At 34.6% G+C, this 20290-nt stretch overlaps 1 protein-coding gene across 2 annotated transcripts in view; it reads right to left on the reverse strand.

The window, feature by feature from the left end:
- Nucleotides 1-20290, reverse strand: part of LOC150108440 (ubiquitin carboxyl-terminal hydrolase 15-like) — a 337668-nt gene that overhangs the window by 129028 nt on the left and 188350 nt on the right. For both annotated transcript variants that reach the window (XM_090390782.1, XM_090390781.1), the window contains one exon: nucleotides 12999-13093. In XM_090390782.1, the coding sequence (XP_090246908.1) occupies nucleotides 12999-13093 (95 nt within the window). The remainder of the gene's footprint in view (nucleotides 1-12998; nucleotides 13094-20290) is intronic.

The following is a 20290-nucleotide window of genomic DNA, read 5'->3' on the forward strand; positions in this document are numbered from 1 at the left end:
TATTACTAACAACATGGTCAACATAAAAATACACACATATTCACATAGAGAGAAGATACAAGAAATTAGAAAAGTAATTGACTATGTTATTGTTGATAGTTATGTTTTCCCACTGGTTCAGGACAAGTATATAGAGGATTTGAAATTGGTAGTGATCACCATGTAGTTTTGCACAGGATAAAATTGAATGTCATATCGAAAAGCAAATAGTCATAACTCTGAACTCAAACCCAAAAGCAACAATAACTTGTACGTATGCCTTTTTAACATTTCCATCCAAAAACTTATTCAAGACGCACTTCAACAAAAGGAGTAAAAGTTAATGGAAGATCAATTACACATATGTAATGAACTTTACTACAGATGCTTTGCCAGAAATAATAATTCAAAAAGAACTTCCCATTATGTGCAACAATTTTATAATACAAGAATTTGAAACTGCAATAAAATTCCCAAAAAATTCCCATCTGCTGTTATACCATCCTGAACTGGATGGTATAACAGCAGATGCTATTAAGCATGTAAGAAAAGAGCCTTGGGAACAATTGTATTGGTATTATAAGGCCTTCTCTCCATTACAACAGACAGAAGGCCTTATAATACCAATACCTAAAAAAGGGATCTAAACAGTCCATAAAATTACAGAGGAATTGCACTACTTCCTGCCACACTGAAAATCTATAACAGGATGCTTCTAAACTCAACTGAACCATATATAACACTTCTTCTACTCAAAAATCAAGTAAGTTTCTTGAAAAACAGAAGAACTGTTGAACACATCCACTGCCTTAGAAGGTTGCTAAGAGCAAGAGATAAAAACATTTTCATCTTAAACACTAAAAAGATTTCTCAAAAAGCCTTTGATTAAATCAGTCGACAAAGAATGTTTAAAAATTAACCACTGCTTTGAAATAAAACATATGAAATAAAAGTTAAATACGTTTCTTTTAAAATAAAAAAAAATCTACTTAGTCTTAAAACATTAAAAATTTGTTTTCATTATTTCACGGTCCCCCCTCAACAAAACCTACAGCCCCCAAGGGGGCCGCGGCCCACAGTTTGGGAAGCGCTGGTGTACAGGATATGACAGTACTACATGAAAAAAATTACATCATTACTAACTTCCTATCTACAATTTTCCTATATCAGATCTTATATTTCTATTGTCTAAGACACTTTGTACCGTTTCAATCCACCTATATCTCAGTCTTCCTCTGGGTCGTTTTGCTGCTAACCTGGCAGAGAACACTTGTTTTGCTAATCTTTCTTCACCCATTCTGTTTAAGTGACCATACCACCTGAGATTAGTTCTGCTAACGCATTCCTGGATGCTGACAATGTCAAGTTCTTACCTTATATTCGCGTTTTTAATACAACATTGCCATTGATGCCATCTGTTCACGCCTATAATCTTTCTCAGAACTCTCATATCTGCGGTGTCTAGTCTTTGGTCAAGTGTTTTACTTCTGGCCCAGCTCTCAGATCGATAAGTTAAAATTGGTTTGAACACTGTCTTGTATACAGCTAATTTAGTGTTCAGACTAATTTCTCTCTTATTCCATATGAATTTATTCAATTGACTTCCTACCATATTGAAATTGAAAATTGAAGAGAATAACATGTAAGAAAGTTTTAAAGCGAATAAAAGTTGAGCAGCTCTCAGATGTGAACTGTAGACTAAAATACACAAAGATTATTGAAGAAAAAATGAAAGAAAGAGTTTGAGAACAGGAATCAAACCTTGGAGATTCAGTGGCAAACTCTGAAGAAAACATTGATTGATTCTGCCAGAGAGGCATGTGGTGAGGTTATCTGTAAGGATAAAAAAATCAGAACTCCCTGGTGGACACAGGAAGTCAAAGAGGCAGTGAAGGAAAAGAAGAAAGCATACCAAAAGTTCCTGTCAAATAAGTCAGCTTGTGCTGTTAGAGAATATAGAGACAAATGCAAGAATGCTAAGCACTGTGTAAAACTAGCTTAACAAAAGTCATGGGAGGACTTTGGCAAGAATATAGAAAATAAATATCAAGAAGGTGGCAAAATATTCTGGAGGTTGTTGAAGAAGCTTAAGAATGGAGGAAAGAGTGCTGTAAAAGGAATTAGAGATGATAAAGGTGACATGAAAACGGAAGAAAAGATATCCTTGAAGTATGGAGTAATTACTTTGAAAAACTGCTAAATGAAACGAGCAGTGATGACAGCACAGTGGTAAAAAACACTGACCAGCCATGCAGTCAGGAATACATATCCATACTAGAAGTAGAAAAAGCCATCAAAGGCTTGAAATGTGGAAAGGTAGCAGGAGTAGATGATATTCGACCAGAAATGCTGAAGTATGGTGGTATAAGAGTCTTACAGTGGCTGCACTGCATAGTTCAGAAAGACTGGACAGAGGGACGAATTCCCGATGATTGGAGTAGAGCTCTCATAGTACCCATATATAAAAAGGGAAATAAAACTGCATGTGAGAATTACAGAGGTATTTCCCTACTGAGTGTTCCTGGCAAGATCTATGCAAGTATACTTGAGAAACGATTGAGAAGAATTGTGGAAGAAAAGCTTGGTGAAGAACAAGCTGGATTCAGGCCAAATAGAGGCTGTCAGGATCAGATCTTCACTGTACGACAAATAGTCGAGAAAGCATGGGAATATAACAAAGATCTGTATTTAAGTTTTGTCGATCTGGAAAAGGCATATGACAAGGTGCCAAGAGAGAAGCTATTCAATACGCTTCAGTTATATGGTGTCAATGGGGCATTATATCAAGCAATACTTAGTCTTTATTTGAGTTGTGAGTCAGCAGTTAGAATTGAAGGAAGTACAGGAAGATGGTTTAATGTTAAATCTGGTGTGAGACAAGGATGTACATTATCCCCTCTGTTATTCATTATCTATATGGATCACATTATGAAGGAAAGTGGTATTAAACCTGATATCAAAATTGGAGATGTTAATGTCAGCTCTTTGCTTTATGCAGATGATGTTATACTTCTAAATAAATCTGCTACAAGTCTGCAAGATTCTCTGACTAAATTGAATAGCTGTTGTAATAGATATGGTATGAAGGTCAGCAATAAAAAGACAAAGACAATGAAAATAGGCAGAATCATTGAAAATGTCAACTGTGTTGTGAATGGAGAACCTGTGGAACAAGTAAAACATTTCAGCTATTTAGGCACGATTTTTACTGAAGATGGTAAATTAAATATAGAAATAGACAACAGAATCAGCAAAGCTGGTATGGTGGGAAGTCAATTGAATAAATTCATATGGAATAAGAGAGAAATCAGTCGGAACACTAAATTAGCTGTGTACAAGACAGTGTTCAAACCAGTTTTAACTTATGGATCTGAGAGCTGGGTCAGAAGTAAAACACTTGACCAAAGACTAGAGACCATGGATATGAGAGTCCTGAGAAAGATTATAGGCATGAACAGATGGCATCAATGGCAATATCATATTAAAAACGAGGATATTAGGAAAGAATTTGACATTGTCAGCATCCAGGAATGCGTTAGCAGAGCTAATCTCAGGTGGTATGGTCACTTAAACAGAATGGGCGAGGAAAGATTAGCAAAACAAGTGTTCTCTGCCAGGTTGGCAGCAAAACGACCCAGAGGAAGACCAAGATATAGGTGGATAGATACGGTACAAAATGCTTTAGACGATAGAAATATAAGATCTGATAATGTTGGAGTCTTGACAAGTAATAGACTGATTTGGAGGAAAATTGTAGATTGGAAATTAAAAATGATGTAATTTTTTTCATGTAGTACTATCATATCCTGTACACCCCTTGAGGGTACATGGCAGGAATTTGATGATGATGATGACTTCCTACCATACCAGCTTTGCTGATTCTGTTGTCTATTTCTATATTTAATTTACCATCTTCAGTAAAAATCGTGCCTAAGCAGCTGAAATGTTTCACTTGTTCCACAGGTTCTCCATTCACAACACAGTTGACATTTTCAATGATTCTGCCCATTTTCATTGCCTTTGTCTTTTTATTGCTGACCTTCATACCATATCTATTACAACAGCTATTCAATTTAGTCAGAGAATCTTGCAGACTTGTAGCGGATTTATTTAGAAGTATAACATCATCCGCATAAAGCAAAGAGCTGACATTAACATCTCCAATTTTGATATCATGTTTAATACCACTTTCCTTCATAATATGATCCATATAGATAATGAATAACAGAGGGGATAATGTACATCCTTGTCTCACACCAGATTTGACATTAAACCATCTTCCTGTACTTCCTTCAATTCTAACTGCTGACTTACAACTCAAATAAAGACTAAGTATTGCTTGATATAATGCCCCTTTGACACCATATAACTGTAGCGTATTGAAAAGCTTCTCTCTTGGCACCTTGTCATATGCCTTTTCCAAATCGACAAAACTTAAATACAGATCTCTGTAATATTCCCATGCTTTCTCTACTATTTGTCGTACAGTGAAGATCTGATCCTGACAGCCTCTATTTGGCCTGAATCCAGCTTGTTCTTCACCAAGCTTTTCTTCCACAATTCTTCTCAACCGTTTCTCAAGTATACTTGCATAGATCTTGCCATGAACACTCAGTAAGGAAATACCTCTGTAATTCTCACATTCAGGTTTATTTCCCTTTTTTATATATGGATACTATGAGAGCTCTACTCCAATCATCAGGAATTCGTCCCTCTGCCCAGGCCTTCTGAATTATGCAGTGCAGCCACTACAAGACTTTTATACCACCATACTTTAGCATTTCTGGTCGAATATCATCTACTCCTGCTGCCTTTCCACATTTCAAGCGTTTCATGGCTTTTTCTACTTCAAGTATGGATATGTATTCCTGACTGCATGCCTGGTCAGTGTTATTTACCACTGTGCTATCATCACTGCTTGTTTCATTTAGCAGTTTTTTACAAAGTAATTACTCCATACTTCAAGGATATCTTTTTCTCCTGTTTTCATGTCACGTTTATCATCTCTAACTCCTTTTACAGCACTCTTTCCTCCATTCCTAAGCTTCTTCAACAACCTTCAGAATATTTTGCCACCTTCTTGATATTTATTTTCTATATTCTTGCCAAAGTCCTCCCATGACTTTTGTTTAACTAGTTTTACACAGTGTTTAGCTTTCTTGCATTTGTCTCTGTATTCTCTAAGGGCACGAGCTGACTTATTTGACAGGAACTTTTGATATGCTTTCTTCTTTTCCTTCACTGCCTCTTTAACTTCCTGTGTCCACAATGGAGTTCTAATTTTTCTATCCTTGCAGACAACTTCACCACATGCCTCTCTAGCTGAATCAATTAGGGCTTTCTTCAAGGCTTGCCACTGAATCTCCAAGGTTCGATTCCTCTTCTCAAACTCTTTCATTTTTTCTTCAATAATCTTTGTGTATTTTAGTCTACAGTTGACATCTGAGAGCTGCTCAACTTTTATTCGCTTTAAAACTTTCTTACATGTTATTCTTTTCAATATGAAATTCAATTTTATCCTGCTCAAGACTAAATAGCGATCACTTCCAATTTCAAATCCTCTGTACACTCTGGTGTCTTGCACCAGGGAGAAAACATCAAATCGTCAATGAGACTTTTCTTATTCCTTGCCTCTTCTCTCCGTGTGAATTTGTGCAGATTTTTATGTTGGAACATGGTGTTAGTAATAACCAGTCCATGTCCTGAGCAGAAATCCAAAAGATATTTGCCATTATTATTTTTGCTCTTTTCTCCAAATTTTCCCAAAATATTTTTGTATGTCTCACAATTTCCTACTCTGCTATTTAGATCCCCAACAAGGACCAACTTCTCCTTTTTTCATTGTGTCAGTTGCTTTTTCTAAAGCCTCAAAAAATTCTTCCACTTCTACTTTAGTAGAACCTTCTGTGGGACCATAGGCACAAATAAGTCTGTCTCATTGTCCAGTTCCCCATTCTCATATTTGCCCACATTACTCTACTTGAGACTGACTGCCATTCAAGAAGATTAGCCTCGTATTTTGTGTTGAATACTATGGCTACTCCTTTTTCTTGATTGTCATTGCCTGAATATAACATTTTGTATTTATTGCTCAGAAAGAGCTCACCAGTTTTTGTCTTTTTTGTTTCAGTCACCCCTATTATGTCGATCTGGTACTTATCTAATTCCTCAGCTAGCTCCATTTCTTTGCCATTCAGGCTTCTTACGTTGATAGTATCGATCTTTAACTCTGGTGATGTTGAGTTGGGGTTTGTTTTCAGATTTGTTCCAGTAGCTGACTTTTCGCTGTTCGCCCTGGTTCCCTGGCGAAAACAACGGGGGCCTTGTTTAACCAGGCGACGCCCCAGCCGGAATGAAATTTTGTCATGTCGTGCCATCATTTTTTATTTTGGTTTAACCAATAAGAATACAATTTGGTCGGCTAAATCCCAAATTGCCAGCCCATCCTTGTTCGTTCAGTATCCAAGTAGATACCAACAGGGTGTACCACGAGAAGGTAAGGATTGGACATTAGGTCAGAAGCCCTGGTCGTTTCTCTGCATTCCTTTAAAGGCTATGTGGAGGTCTCCTCTCAGTTATACAACTTTGACCCTTAAGCACCCCAAGTAAAAGGATGAAACATGAAATTAGATCATATAATACTTGGAAAATTAGAGAAACAATAGAAAACAATAAGAATACGAAGGTCCTAAGATGAACATTATCAGTAGGAAAAAGGAAATGGCAGCTGTAAGAGGAAAAAATGGAGAATTTATAAAAAATAGAGATGCAATAATCAAAAGAATTCAGGAATTTTATACTGAACTCTATGAAGACAAAGACTGAGACATCCAAGAATCATCTGTGGATAACTCGAGTGAAGAAGAACACGATGCCCCTGAGATCTTACAAGGTGAAGTGGAAATGGCACTGTGGGAAATGAAGAAAGGAAAGGCCCCCAGGAGAAGATGGAATTATGGTAGACTTCTTAAAACTGGTAGAAAGCCTTGTCATCAAATAGCTGACTGAACTCTTTAATGAATGTCTAAAACAGAGAAAAATTCAAAAAAAAAATTGGAACAATTCACTTCTAACATTAATTTTTAAAAAAGGCAATAGGGAAGAAATTAAAAAACTACAGACCTATAAGCCTACTTCTCATCATATAGTCTTCACAAAAATTATAAATAGAATAAAATCTAAACTAGAGGGAATGCAATCCTGTGAACAAGCTGGATTTAGAAAGAATTACAATACTTTGGACCATATTCACACATTAAAACAGCTCATTGAAAAATCAATTGAATACAATAAACCCTTATGTCTGGCTTATATAGACTACGAAAAAGCATTTGATTCAGTTAAAACATTTGCAACACTGAAACCCAGAGAACTGAAAAACCATATATTGAAACACTAAAACATATTTATAATAATGAGACTTCTGTAATAAAATATTATATAAAAACAGTGAAAAGTTCCCAATACAAAAAAGGTATCTGGCAAGGGGACACCATATCTCCCAAATTATTTACAGCTGCAATAGAGGAAGTCTTTAGAAGCCTTGATTGGGAAACAAAAGGAATAAACATAAATGGAGAAAGGCTGCATCATCTGAAATTTGCAGATGATATTGTCCTAATAGCAGATAATCTTGAAGATCCGGAAGAAAGGCTAAATCAGCTAAATGAAGCCTCCAAAGTAATTGGATTAAAAATAAATAGAGAAAAAACAAAAATAATGATGAATAAATACATAAACCATAGAACTGTCAAAGTTGAAAACCATGAAATAGAACAAGTTACTTCATATGTATATTTGGGCCAATTGTTATCCTTTGAGGATTGCCAAAGAAAGGAGATTGAACGAAGAATTCACCTTGGATGGATAGCTTATGTGAAAATGAGAGACATATTCGGAAGTGACATCCCTATGAGTCTAAAAAGGAAAGCTTTCAACCAGTGCATACTTCCTGTCCTAACATACAGAAGCCCTAAACAAAAAGCTGAGAACAACACAACATCGCATGGAGAGAAATACGCTAAAAATAACATTAACCACGCTACCGGCCAAGACGTCTATAGACGTTCACTTTATCATGGAAGCGAAGTGCTTATTAAAATTGTAATTCCATTGTTATAACAATGAAATATATTATGGATACGAAGCATATGCGGATGCGTATTTGATCCATAACGGCCGGTAAGGTGGTTAAGAGATAGGAAGACAAATACCTGGATAAGATCTCAAACAGGTGTCATGGATATTGTAAAATACATTAAACAAGGTAAGTGGAGATGGGCTGGCCATATTGCCAGATGCAGTGATGGGATATGGACTAGAAAAACAACAAAGTGGAGACCAATGGATGGAGTAAGACAAAGAGGAAGACTGAGAAGAAGGTGGAGGGATGAACTGGAACAAATTGCAGGCGTGAGATGGATGGGAGAGGCAGAAAACCGAGTGGCCTGGAAAATCATGGGGGAGACCTTCATCCAGCAGTGGACAGAACCAAAAGAAGAAGACAGTAAAAATATCTTAGAAGACAGAAATATAAGATCTGATAATACTGGAGTCTTGACAGATAAGAGATTGCCATATTTTTTTGCCTTATCATTAAAAAATCTAATATATATTATATACAATATAAAGAAAACAATTTTTATAAATTTCGTTAATCTTCTTTTCAAATCTTTATTCATCTTCACTCTAACAATTTTCTGAACTTGATTCTTCATCAGAAACCAAGTCATTGCAGTCTTGAAATAAAAAGTCATCCTCCATACTATCAAGAGAATTACTAATGCTACACATTTGAAAAGATTTTATAATCTATAATTTATAAAAATTATAATATTAATTTTTATAAATTCATTAATCTTTTAAAATCTTTATTCATCTTCACTCTCGAAATTTTCTTAACTTGATTCTTTTTCATAAACCAAGTCATCATTATCTTGAAATAAAAAGTCATCCTCTGTATCGTCAAGAGAATTACTAATGCCACACTTTTGAAAAGATTTTATAATTTCAGTTTTCACTTCATTCCATGAATTCTTTACCCATTCACACACCTGAAGAAATTGTGACCTTCTTTCTCCTACATGTAGATGTTTCCTCAAAATTTGGAGATTGCATTCAGTTGACCATTTTCCCCTCATAAATCCTCCTCCTAGGATTAATTACAGCAATTTTTGTGTTCACTCTTAACAACTTCAGTTTTATAGCATCTTAACTGATCCCATACTAACAAAGCAGATTTCTGACATAAACTTCCTGTTTATGTCTGACCGACCGCACTTTCTTGATCCATAACTTCGTCCCTTCCTCATCCATCTATCCATCCTTTTAGATGAATATGAATTTAAACTCCTTTGGGAAGTTTTTCTTTTAAAAAATTAAAAAAAAAGGTGGCAATTTTATTCCATCAGCACAGCACAACAAAACAACAGTATAGTCAGTTTTTTTGTGACCAGAAGTTTTAACAATATTTTTTTTTTTTTTACCTTTGGAGTAAGTCTTGTTCAAGGGCGCATCATCCATATTAGCTGTCTGTGAAAGTTCAAAACTGTCTTGTTTTCTAGCATTTATAATGAATCTGTGAAGCTTAAAATTTTATTTTTGAATTTTTGTCTGGCATTTTTTGTGATATTTTCATTTTTGCACGGATAAAGCATTTCTCTTCCTAAATCTAAAGCATGACGATGGTGATTCTGTAAAATCGATGGCATTTCTTTCTGTTGCCAATAATTTTGCTCATTGAATAATCATTTTTGTAGATGCACAGCAACTCAATCATCTTTGATCCATTATCCAAGTTTTTAATTTATTTTCGATTTCTGGCCATTTTACTGGAGATTGTGTTTTTTTAGAATTTGCTCCTATTAACTACTGCTCTTGTTTCCTCCAAGTTCGTACCATTTTTTCTGTAGGCAGAGGCCCCAAGTGCCAGTCTGCTGCCCTATTGCCACTCTTTTTTGCATAATCAGTCACACTACGCTTAAACTTAATTGTATTGCTATGACTGTGCTTCGTAGAACCCACAAGTTATAAAAATAAATAAATAAATATAATGATTTATTGATTACTAGTTTAAATGTGTGACTGTTAACAACTGTGCAACTATTCAAACTGATTAGTTGCTGATTGGATTACCAATCAGCAATTACACACCAAACTGCACATACATAAAAAACACATCAGGGTATAAAACGCACCATAAGATGCATTCGGCTTATAGGATGCATCCTAATTTTCAGATAAATTTTAGGTGCAAAAAAGCACGTCTTATAAGGCAAAAAATATGGTGATTTGGAGGAAAACTGTTAACAAGAAGTTAGCAATGATGTAACTTTTTACATGTAGTACTATTGTGATATCCTATACACTTCTTGATAGTACATGTAAGGAATTTGATGGTGATCAAATACCAGATAAATGAAGCAAAATATTATGATATCAATTTTTAAAACAGGAGTTAAAATACTAAAATAATAAAAGATTAATCTATTATCAACTATCTTGAAAATCTGTACAAAACTTATTCAAAAATATTTATACATGAATACTTAATATTAAGTGATGATCAACAAGATTTGAGATCTGGAAAATTGTTCATAGAGGCAATATTTCCAGTAAAACAACTAACAGAAAAATACAGTTCATGTTTCACAGATTTACATAAAGCATTGCCTCTGTGTTATATGTAATAAAGCAGATAACGGAGCTTATCTAAGTTATTTATACACATAATAAAATGCATTAACAGTGAAGAAAAAAATTATGGTGATTTATTAAGTCTGCTAGTATTCTATAATGCCATTTTAATGGAAGAAATAATAACTGAATTAAAGAGAAGTTAAATTGAATAAAAATTCCATTTAACTTCTTAACTTTTAAGTAATAATACAGAAAGTCCAGTTACATAGTGATGGTGATAAACAGAGAACATAGTTTAAAAAGAGAAGTATTTTATTTCCAACAGATTTGCCAAAAAATATCATATGGAAATATATGGAAAAAATAAAACGTGATTAGTAGACATCCAATCAGATGTAAACAGAAATTAACAGAAAATGAAGTAAAAAGCAGTCACTTAAGACAAACAAAACTGCAGACTATTTATGAAGAAAAGAAAAATAAAAATTTAAATGTATATAAATTTATATAACTTCATATGTTTATATTATATAACTTTATATGTATATATATAACTTTAAATGTTGTATATAAAAATACAATAAGACCAGCTTTAATTTATGCATCTGAAATGAAAGTACTTACAAAAATTGTGGGAGAAAAAAAATCAATAAGATCAGAAATTAAGAGATGTACGAAAAGAGAAAAAAAAAAGTGTCTTACAACCAGCAAATAAATGGACAACATACAAGGAATGGCATAAACGTGTTCAAAAAATACAAAGAGACAACTAGAAAAATATAAAGGCTCTAAAAGACTAGTTGAAAGATCAAGAAAACAGTGAAAAAAATGGACTGCAATGAGCACTGTTTTTTTTTTGTTTTGCAGAATTGATAAATGTATTAAAAGCAAGAGGTTTCATTAATTTGCTATATTTTGTATTCATTGTAGTAGAGATGCATTTCAGTTCTTATATTAATTGGAAATGGAATATTAATCATTGACTAGTGTCAAATATTAGAAAAATCGCATTTGTTAAAAGGATGTTAATGTTATATGCAAACGATATCCAAGAATAGCCTATATTTCAAATTTGGGTTTAGAAGTGATTTTAGAGATATCACTTCTAAACCCAAATTAGAAATGATTTCAGAGATGCACATGTGTTCCTTTAACAGTATATTCCCCATATAGATGCATACTGAAATGTATGGAAAATAAAGAAAGAAATTCCAATTTGTGTTTTCACACATAAACCATATTTACTCGAATATAACTCGCACTTTTCCACCCACAATTAAATTTTAAAAAAAATCGTGGTGCAAGATATATGCAGAGATTTTCGGAAACTAGTTTTTCAGGAAAAAACTAAAGTGACATTTATAATTAATCATCCTCAGTATTCATTATAATTTATAATTGCACACTTTAATTATCAACATTATTTACGCAATCAGCCGCTCACCTTCATCATGCAATATATTTGAATCTTTACCGATAATGTTTCTGTAATTAAATTAAAACACACAGTTTCATTATTGCTTGTCCTTTTATGATTTCGGAATCATAAGATCTTTGAGTTTAAAACCAGCACTGTAACTTTAACGTTTCTCCATATTTCAAGCAAAAATTACCAGTAATTTACAAGACTTGAGATAAAACGTCATGAACAATCCTTCATGAATGACTAATTAGAAGTGAAAACATAGCATGAAATGGACAGCAATGGTATTAACAAAAAATCACCCAACTCAAAGACAAACCGACGATTGTTGAGTTGAAATGCCAATTCTCTTCAACCGAATTCCAAAATATCTGAAACTGCCATAACAACAGTTACTATCGCATCTTCCTTTTACCCTCTTTTTACCTTGCGGTGTTGAGGGTTTATTAATCATCGGACCTCAAACCGTTCACAGGATAAGGTGGTCAGCCCTACGCCCCCAGTGTATCCCATGTCCATAGTGTTGGGTTCTCAAGGCCGGTTTACCTGCTTTGCGGGATGAAAAACCCCACGATAAACTGGGGGAAAAAACCCTACTGCCCACGCCCGACTAACAAGACCGATCCTTCAGTTCCTCACGTCACCGACGGGAATCGAACCTAGGACACTCCTTTACAACATTTACTATGTATTTCTTAAAATTTTAAACTCTTTTCGTGTGCAAGGTATATGGGAACCTTTTTCATTTCCTTTTTCGTAAAGTAAAATCAGTAGTACAAGATATATGCACAGGCGAATTATATTCGAGTAAATACAGTACTAATCTTTTATCAAAAATTTCCAGTTCATTCTTCCTCTTGAAACACTTGAAAATATGTTTTATAAGGTTATGTTACCAAGAGATTTGTTACATAGTTATTTTTAACTCATAATCACATTTAAAAATACCCAAACTTACACAAAAATTTCATCCCTATCTAATATATTGCTAAGACTTTCTTCTGACTGAAACACTTTATGAAGTCTGTGGTTGTACACATCTGTAACAAGAAGCTATATATATAAAAAGAAAAAAAATTCATTTAAGAGATTAGTTCAGCATGAATATAATGGTTAGTAGTAATAAATTTACAGATATAAGATATAAGTCAAGGTGGCTGGCCATTAGTGCTAAATTAATAAAACAGATTTAAAAATATATGAAACAATTCATTAAGAAATAGAAGAATTTTACAAAACAATAGAAGGGTAAGCATGACAAACTAGTTTTTGATAGAAAATTAAAGCAGAATGTAAAATGAATCTCAGACTTATAAAAATGTATTGGGAAAATACAGGAAAAAGGACAGGGCTAATAATAATAGTAAGTACTGTTAGAATTCTGCTCGGGATATAGACAAGTCATTATGCTCCAACATAAATTGCATGAATTCACTTAAAGCATGTAGAAATGAATATGTTATTGCCTGATAGGGCCAGGACACAAGGGGGGGGGGGATGACAACAGATCTAATTTTCAAAAGAATTAAAATTATATATTACTGAAAATAAGTATATTTATGAAAATTTTAAAAGAATGAAAGTCACACAACTTTTTAACACAAATATAAATTACTGATGAAAAGTAAAAGTTCTCAAAAAGGCTAAAACAGGGAAGCACATCATGAGGTAGTTTAAAAGGAGAAAAAACAACATTGGATACCAGGAGTTCGAGAAGCAAAAGTAGAAAAAGAAATCATACGGTAAGGTAGCAAATCAGAATGTCCTCAAACACAGACAAAATTTTGTATATAAGTGACTTTAAAAAAACAGTGGAAAGAAGATAAATGTCATGATGACTACTATGAAAACTTAAAACTGGAAAAAAGCATATCAAAAAGATGATAAAAAATAACAAAAATCTTCTTTGCTGAGATTAAACCTGCCAGCATTTCATCAGAGGGTGGAATAAAAGCCTTAAAAGTCCAAGTTACAATAAAAGGCAGCTCTGCACCAAACAGCTATTATACTTGTTTCTGTTTAGATAACATCCACAAAATTTTAGTGTCATGGATGTAGTAAGGATGGCTAAACTTTTATGTTGCTTTTAAATTACAATAAGAATAAGCAGGATATTAAATTTGGACACTGTAGCAGATTTTTCTTCCTCAGAATAAGAAGCTATATGCAAAATAGCTGGTTAATGTCCTTGTTAAGATAAAATTTGCAAGTCTGCTTTATGCAACATCTGCACAGGAAAGGAGAAATAAAAACTCTATATTGCTTTATGTTATAAACGAAGCTGATTGCCAAATTTAATCATAGTTTTCTGTTTAGATAAAATATGCAAGAACTGCTGTGTGTGTGTGTGTGTGAGAGAGAGAGAGAGAGAAAATTATGTCTAAGTAATAATAAAGAGGAGATGAGTACCAAATCTTGACTAAACTAACACCATAATAAAGTCTTACTGATTTTATCTACACAAAAATGAGCTATGATGACCAAATCTATTATACAGCTTCCTCTTATAATGTAAAGCATTGTAAGGCTGATGACTTTATGTAGTTCACATAAAATCTGTGTTTTAAGTTATAAGGATTTTATACCAAATTTGGATTATTTATCTTTGAAAGTTGAGTTCATACAATCTAATTATCCAAATTGTGAGAATACCTTCCTTAGAGACTTTAATGTACATAATTCAAACCAGCCTCCTTTCTTTAACTTCACAGATCAAGCATGAAGGAAAACTGAACTTTTTGCCATCAGTCATGATCTAATAGGAATAAATTGTTTCACCTACACATCAGAATACAAGATAACCCTCATCATTCTCATAATACTTGGATCTTTCTTATTCGGCACTCTCTCTCCCTCCATGTAAATTGTATGATTGCTTTCTTTATGTCAACTCTCATCATAAGCTCGTCCATATTTCCTTTTCTACACACTGATCTTCTCCCACCCATTGGCAGTTGGATCAATGTTCTTTGGTCCAACTACCAATGGGATGACTTCTGGGATTTCTGTAATTCACTCCATGGTCTGATCACTGTTCCTATCTCCTGATCCAAATGCCTGCTCTAACCAAACAGAGGAATAAAGGCCATCTGGAAAGGGAGTCTTTATTTCCTATCCCACTCAAAACCCACAACTATCAAAGCTCTGGTTCTTTCAAGAGGTGCCAATGCAGTCTGTCCATGATAAAAATTCAGCAAACATTCAATGGCTCAAGTTAAAAACCCCAGTTTCTCACTTAGCCTATAATACATCCTGATAGAACTGTAAAGAAAATCATCAACAAATCAAGGCTTGTTTCCTGCTCAAATGGCAGCCAAGTGTCTGATTCCTAGCAAAGACTGTTGGGCTACTGCACTTCATTTTCACTTCTCTTTCATCATGATGGCACTATGGTGATATCAAAGGAAGACCTCCTGGCATCAGGATTTACCTCCAACTCTGGTTTAGAGTTGGAAGTAAATGAAGGCAAATCTCATACTATACTGCAGGCTGTTCACAGCATGACTCCCCAGATTTTTTGCTACAGGACACCAGAAAAATCCTAAATAGCCTTGCTACTAATAAATCTCCTGGTCTAGATGATATCTAACTATGCTAAAAACTTGTGATCCAGAATTAACACTTATCTTACACTGTTTATACAATTTGCCATGCTCAATCTGGCATCCACCAAACAGCAGACGCAACCATTTATCCAGCTGGTCTGTTATAAAAGTTAGCCATCAAACCACAGTCTGTTGTCCTCGCTACTCTCAAAGGAATGGAGATTTTAACAGACAGGTCCTTCACTACCTGAAGCCTCATCAGATAATCCATCGATATGAATTTTACCATTCTTGTTTCACAGCAAATCACCATGCTAACCTTATCCCATCTCACTGGACATAAGCAATGGAAAGATAAGGAGAAACTCATGTGGTTATATCTCTGAGGAATTTGATTGAGTCTGGCATTAGGGCCTTTTTACCAAGTTCCACTAATATTTTTTTTTTAAAAAAAAATCAATGGTAGGGTGTCCCAGGGCTCACTAACTTTAAAATCCTCTCCATAGTTCTGCTGATGACATGTATACTCTATTCCTCTTCCTCATGTTAGAAAAACCTTGTAATACTCAAATCATTTGAGCTTCAAGATCTACCATAATCAAAATGGAGAGTACTCTAAAAGTAATCAGAAATGAAAACAGTGAAATGAAAACCAAAATTAAAGATATTCTTGAATTGTCTATTGCAATTACTTAGAAACACTGCATTTAACAAATGAAACAAGCAGTGGCAGAACAGTGGTACAAAATATTCACAAAATTTAATTGATTTGTGGTGTTATGAGGGCAAGGACAACAAAGATCATACTGTGCCAGGACACAGGTTGCATATTCAAGAACACCACCAGAATTTGCTTATTATGGGAAGTGACCCTCCCCATAATGTATAGCGATATACATGTCTAACATGAGGTACACTAGTTGTGAAGATACTTCACATGCAAACTGTTTCCTTACACTTTGGTAAAGAATCTCCCACAAAAATCACAAATGTATCGTAAAAATTGTGCGCGCACACACGCGCACACACACACACACACACACACACACACACAAAAAAATCCAATAAAATAAAATTCCATGAAAAAAAAGAACCCTTCCTAACTGACTTTACCAGAATCCATGGAACTTAATTCTAACATCAACTATATGCACTACCACTTACAGGCATCCCCTAACCTGTTATGTTATTCATAGGTGAAGCTAAACTAGCATCCTCTGCAACTATTCACACATAACTTTCCATATTATATCATGCATGATGCCCTTTGCAAGAAAGTCAGGCCCTATACATTTGTCAGATCTGATTCCTGATGCTGTCCACGCCCAAGGTTATATGAGAGGAAGAATCTCCACTTTGGCTGAAGATTTCCTTGTTTCATTTTACTGCCTTCATTGGCTACCTCTACTACTCTCCTGATAACTTTACTGACGTAGGATATTTATGTTTGAATGTTGATCACATAGTTTAATCTTAAACAGTGAGAAAATCTTCCTTAAAGATTTCAATATCCATAATTCAGACTGGCTTCTTTTCTTCAGTTTCATGAATCAAACTGGAAAAAAAGCTAGACTGTTTGTTGTTGGTAATGATTTAACACAAATTGTTCACCAACTCACCAGAATTATAAATAATCCCACCATTCTGGACCCTTTCTTAACCAGGTCCACAATTACAAGACTGATATTAGAACTTCTCTTGGCAAGTCTGACTATAAGTTTGTCCATACTTCCTTTTTCTATGGCTCATCCCACTTCCAGTCAATCTCAGTCTCATATCCTAAGGCATCCTAAACCCTTTGCGATTTCTATGCCTAATTTCCATGGTCTAATTAATGCTTCCACTCTTCTAATCCTAGCACTTGCTCTGATCTAATAACCAAAATTATTTTCATTGAGTGCCTTTATTTCCACTCCACTCAAAATTTTCACCCTTTATCCAAACACTGATTGAATAAGAATTGTGGCAATGTAGTCCAAGCCAAAAATTCAGTACTTCCGAATGACTCAAGTAAAATCCAGCTTCTCAGTCAACTCACACTACGGCTCATAACTGCAAAAATCATTAAATGTCCAAAGCTGACTTTGTAAAGGCCAGATGCAAAAAAACTTGTATCTTATTCAAATGAAAAACCGGGCTTTCTAATCCCTCTCCAAGGCTGTCCAATGCAACTTCTGCCCTTCCATGTTTCCACCTCTCGAACTGAATGTATATGCAGCATAAACGTGTATGTTGCATAATCTTATATTATAAGATTATATAACATACAAGATCTTTTAACAAAGATGCTCACCAATTTTAGGCCTATCAAATGAAGAGTTGATCATGAGCACAGGCTACCCCCCCCCCCCCACAGACATTTTGAGTCTGAGGCTGGAAACTTAGGCACAAAATGTTTTTCCTATGCACATGGGCCAGCAAAAATTAGACCCTGGTGTTACATTTCCTAAAGATAAAAGCCAGACCTTTCTTTTTCTCTCCAAGACACCAAGGCAAATCTCCTTCCATTATTCTGCAAACTATACACAGTATGCCTCCTCTGAAATTTTGCCAGAAAAGATATAAAAATAGTCAACAGCCTTGATATACTAATAAGTTCCCTGATCTTAATGGTATTCCTCATGTTGCTCTAGAACTAACACCAATCTTGTATTATCTGCTCAAGCTGTCATTCATATGGCATTATTCCAACAGCTTCCAAGCAAGCTTTTATCCAATGTTTCCAGAAAGGGAGATAAATGTCAGCCATCAAACTATAACCTTACTGTTCTGATTTCAAGACTCTCAAAAGTAATGGAAAAGGTCATCAATAGCAACTACTGCTGCACTCACCAATTACTCAGTTACACAAAGGATTCTGCATTCTCTTGCTATACAACAGATCTCCAGCTAACCTTACCACCTTTGGACACAATCTATATGGAAAAGTTTAGAGAAATTCAAGTGGTTGCTCTTGATATTTCTAAATTATATGAATAAGTCTGGCATCGTAGCATTCTTACCAAACTATCTTATGGTCTTCCTCTTACACACCATGCCTTCCATACCAATATTACTCTAACTCAATCCAACTTGATACACTAATCAGTTACTTGTAGCCAGCACTATCAGCAAGTTGCCGATCCATATTTATTTAGTATCTATTGTCTAGATCAGGGGTCGCCAAACTTTTTTGACCATCAACCCCTTCAAGAGTTTCTTTCTTGACTTTTTATTGCCCCCCTTCTATTTTACTATTACATTATTTTAATATTACGTAACATGTACGTTGATGAATTTTAGAACATTAACACTCACTTGTATGTCGATGCGCAAAAATGAGACTGGGATCGAATATGTGTAAGTATAAGTAAATAAGCAACTGCGCACGTGTTGCAATCTCGCTCCCACTGCGCCGACCAGGTGGGAACCACCACCATCCATTTATTGGTAAATACGTCATTTTGGCCTGCTTGACTGGATTCCATAACTATTTTCATGACCTTGCTCCATCTTATAGGTCCTATTCATGTCACTGTTCCCATGATTCACTCTTAATTGCGTTGTCATTCAGGATGGAGGTAATCCAAGTTAATCGAATTAAATATTACCCGTACAATGATGTCTTATATTTTTCTATCGACCCCCAATCGACCTCTAACAATGTTATATCGACCCCCCAGGGTCGATATAACATTTTTCCTAAATATTTCCTATTCTAGAAGTAGACATAATTTGTTTATAAACTGCATGTATATGCAGTATAAACAAGTATGTTGCATAATCTTATATTATAAGATTATACAACATAAAAGATCTTTTAACAAAGACGTTGTTCACCAATTTTAGGCCTATCAAATTAAGAGTTGATCGTGAGCACAGGCTACCCCACACCCATATTGAGTCTGAGGCTGGAAACTTAGGCACAAAATGTTTTTCCCATGCATGAGCAAAAATTAGAGGAAATATTGGCTACTACTAATTTCCCCTTTCCTCTTATCAGGGGCAAACATGACCAGTTGCTGGTAAACAACATCCATATACAGTTTATCATCCTCTTTCATTCCATATGCTTTTCTTTTTTGGAACAGTGTTACCCATGTTGTTTTTCTTGATTATAATCCCCAGCTCTTCAAGAATTATATCAAATTTCTTTCTTCTTTCTAAGCACTTGCCCACCACACATGGCACTGCCAAGTTATTGGTCTTGGAATCTCTATTTGTTTTATGTTATCACTTACAAGATAATATACATTTGTGAGGTATTTAAAAAAATTCATCTCTCTCTCTCTCTCTCTCTCTCGAGAGAGAGAGAGAGAGAGAGAGATATGAATTCCCATACCTACATGTCTGATGCAGCTGGCATTTGTGTGGAAGGATGATGATTAAAAGTTTTTTTTCTTTCTTTTATTCTCCTGCTGTCTCAAGCAAAAATTTTAGCCTCCCCTTTTTTTTCTTGACTTTTAAATATTTAAAAAAAGATGAAAATAAAATGTGTATTTTTAATGAAATAAAAATAATGCAGTCATTTTAATCAAAATTACAATACTGAAAATTTCAGGGGGAAAAAAATTTTATATATTGATGGAATGCTGCACTCGTAAATGTGACACACTAAGACATTCTTTGCTGGTGCCTAAAGCTGATCCTGGATTAACTGAATACTTTTCCAAAGGTAGAAGTATATAATGTAGTGTTCATGCATTTTAGAGAGATAAAGACTGGC

Source organism: Typopeltis vanoorti, chromosome 3 (assembly GCF_054136105.1).
Source record: "Typopeltis vanoorti isolate ZY-2024b chromosome 3, IOZ_Tvanoo_1.0, whole genome shotgun sequence".
Taxonomy (NCBI): domain Eukaryota; kingdom Metazoa; phylum Arthropoda; class Arachnida; order Uropygi; family Thelyphonidae; genus Typopeltis; species Typopeltis vanoorti.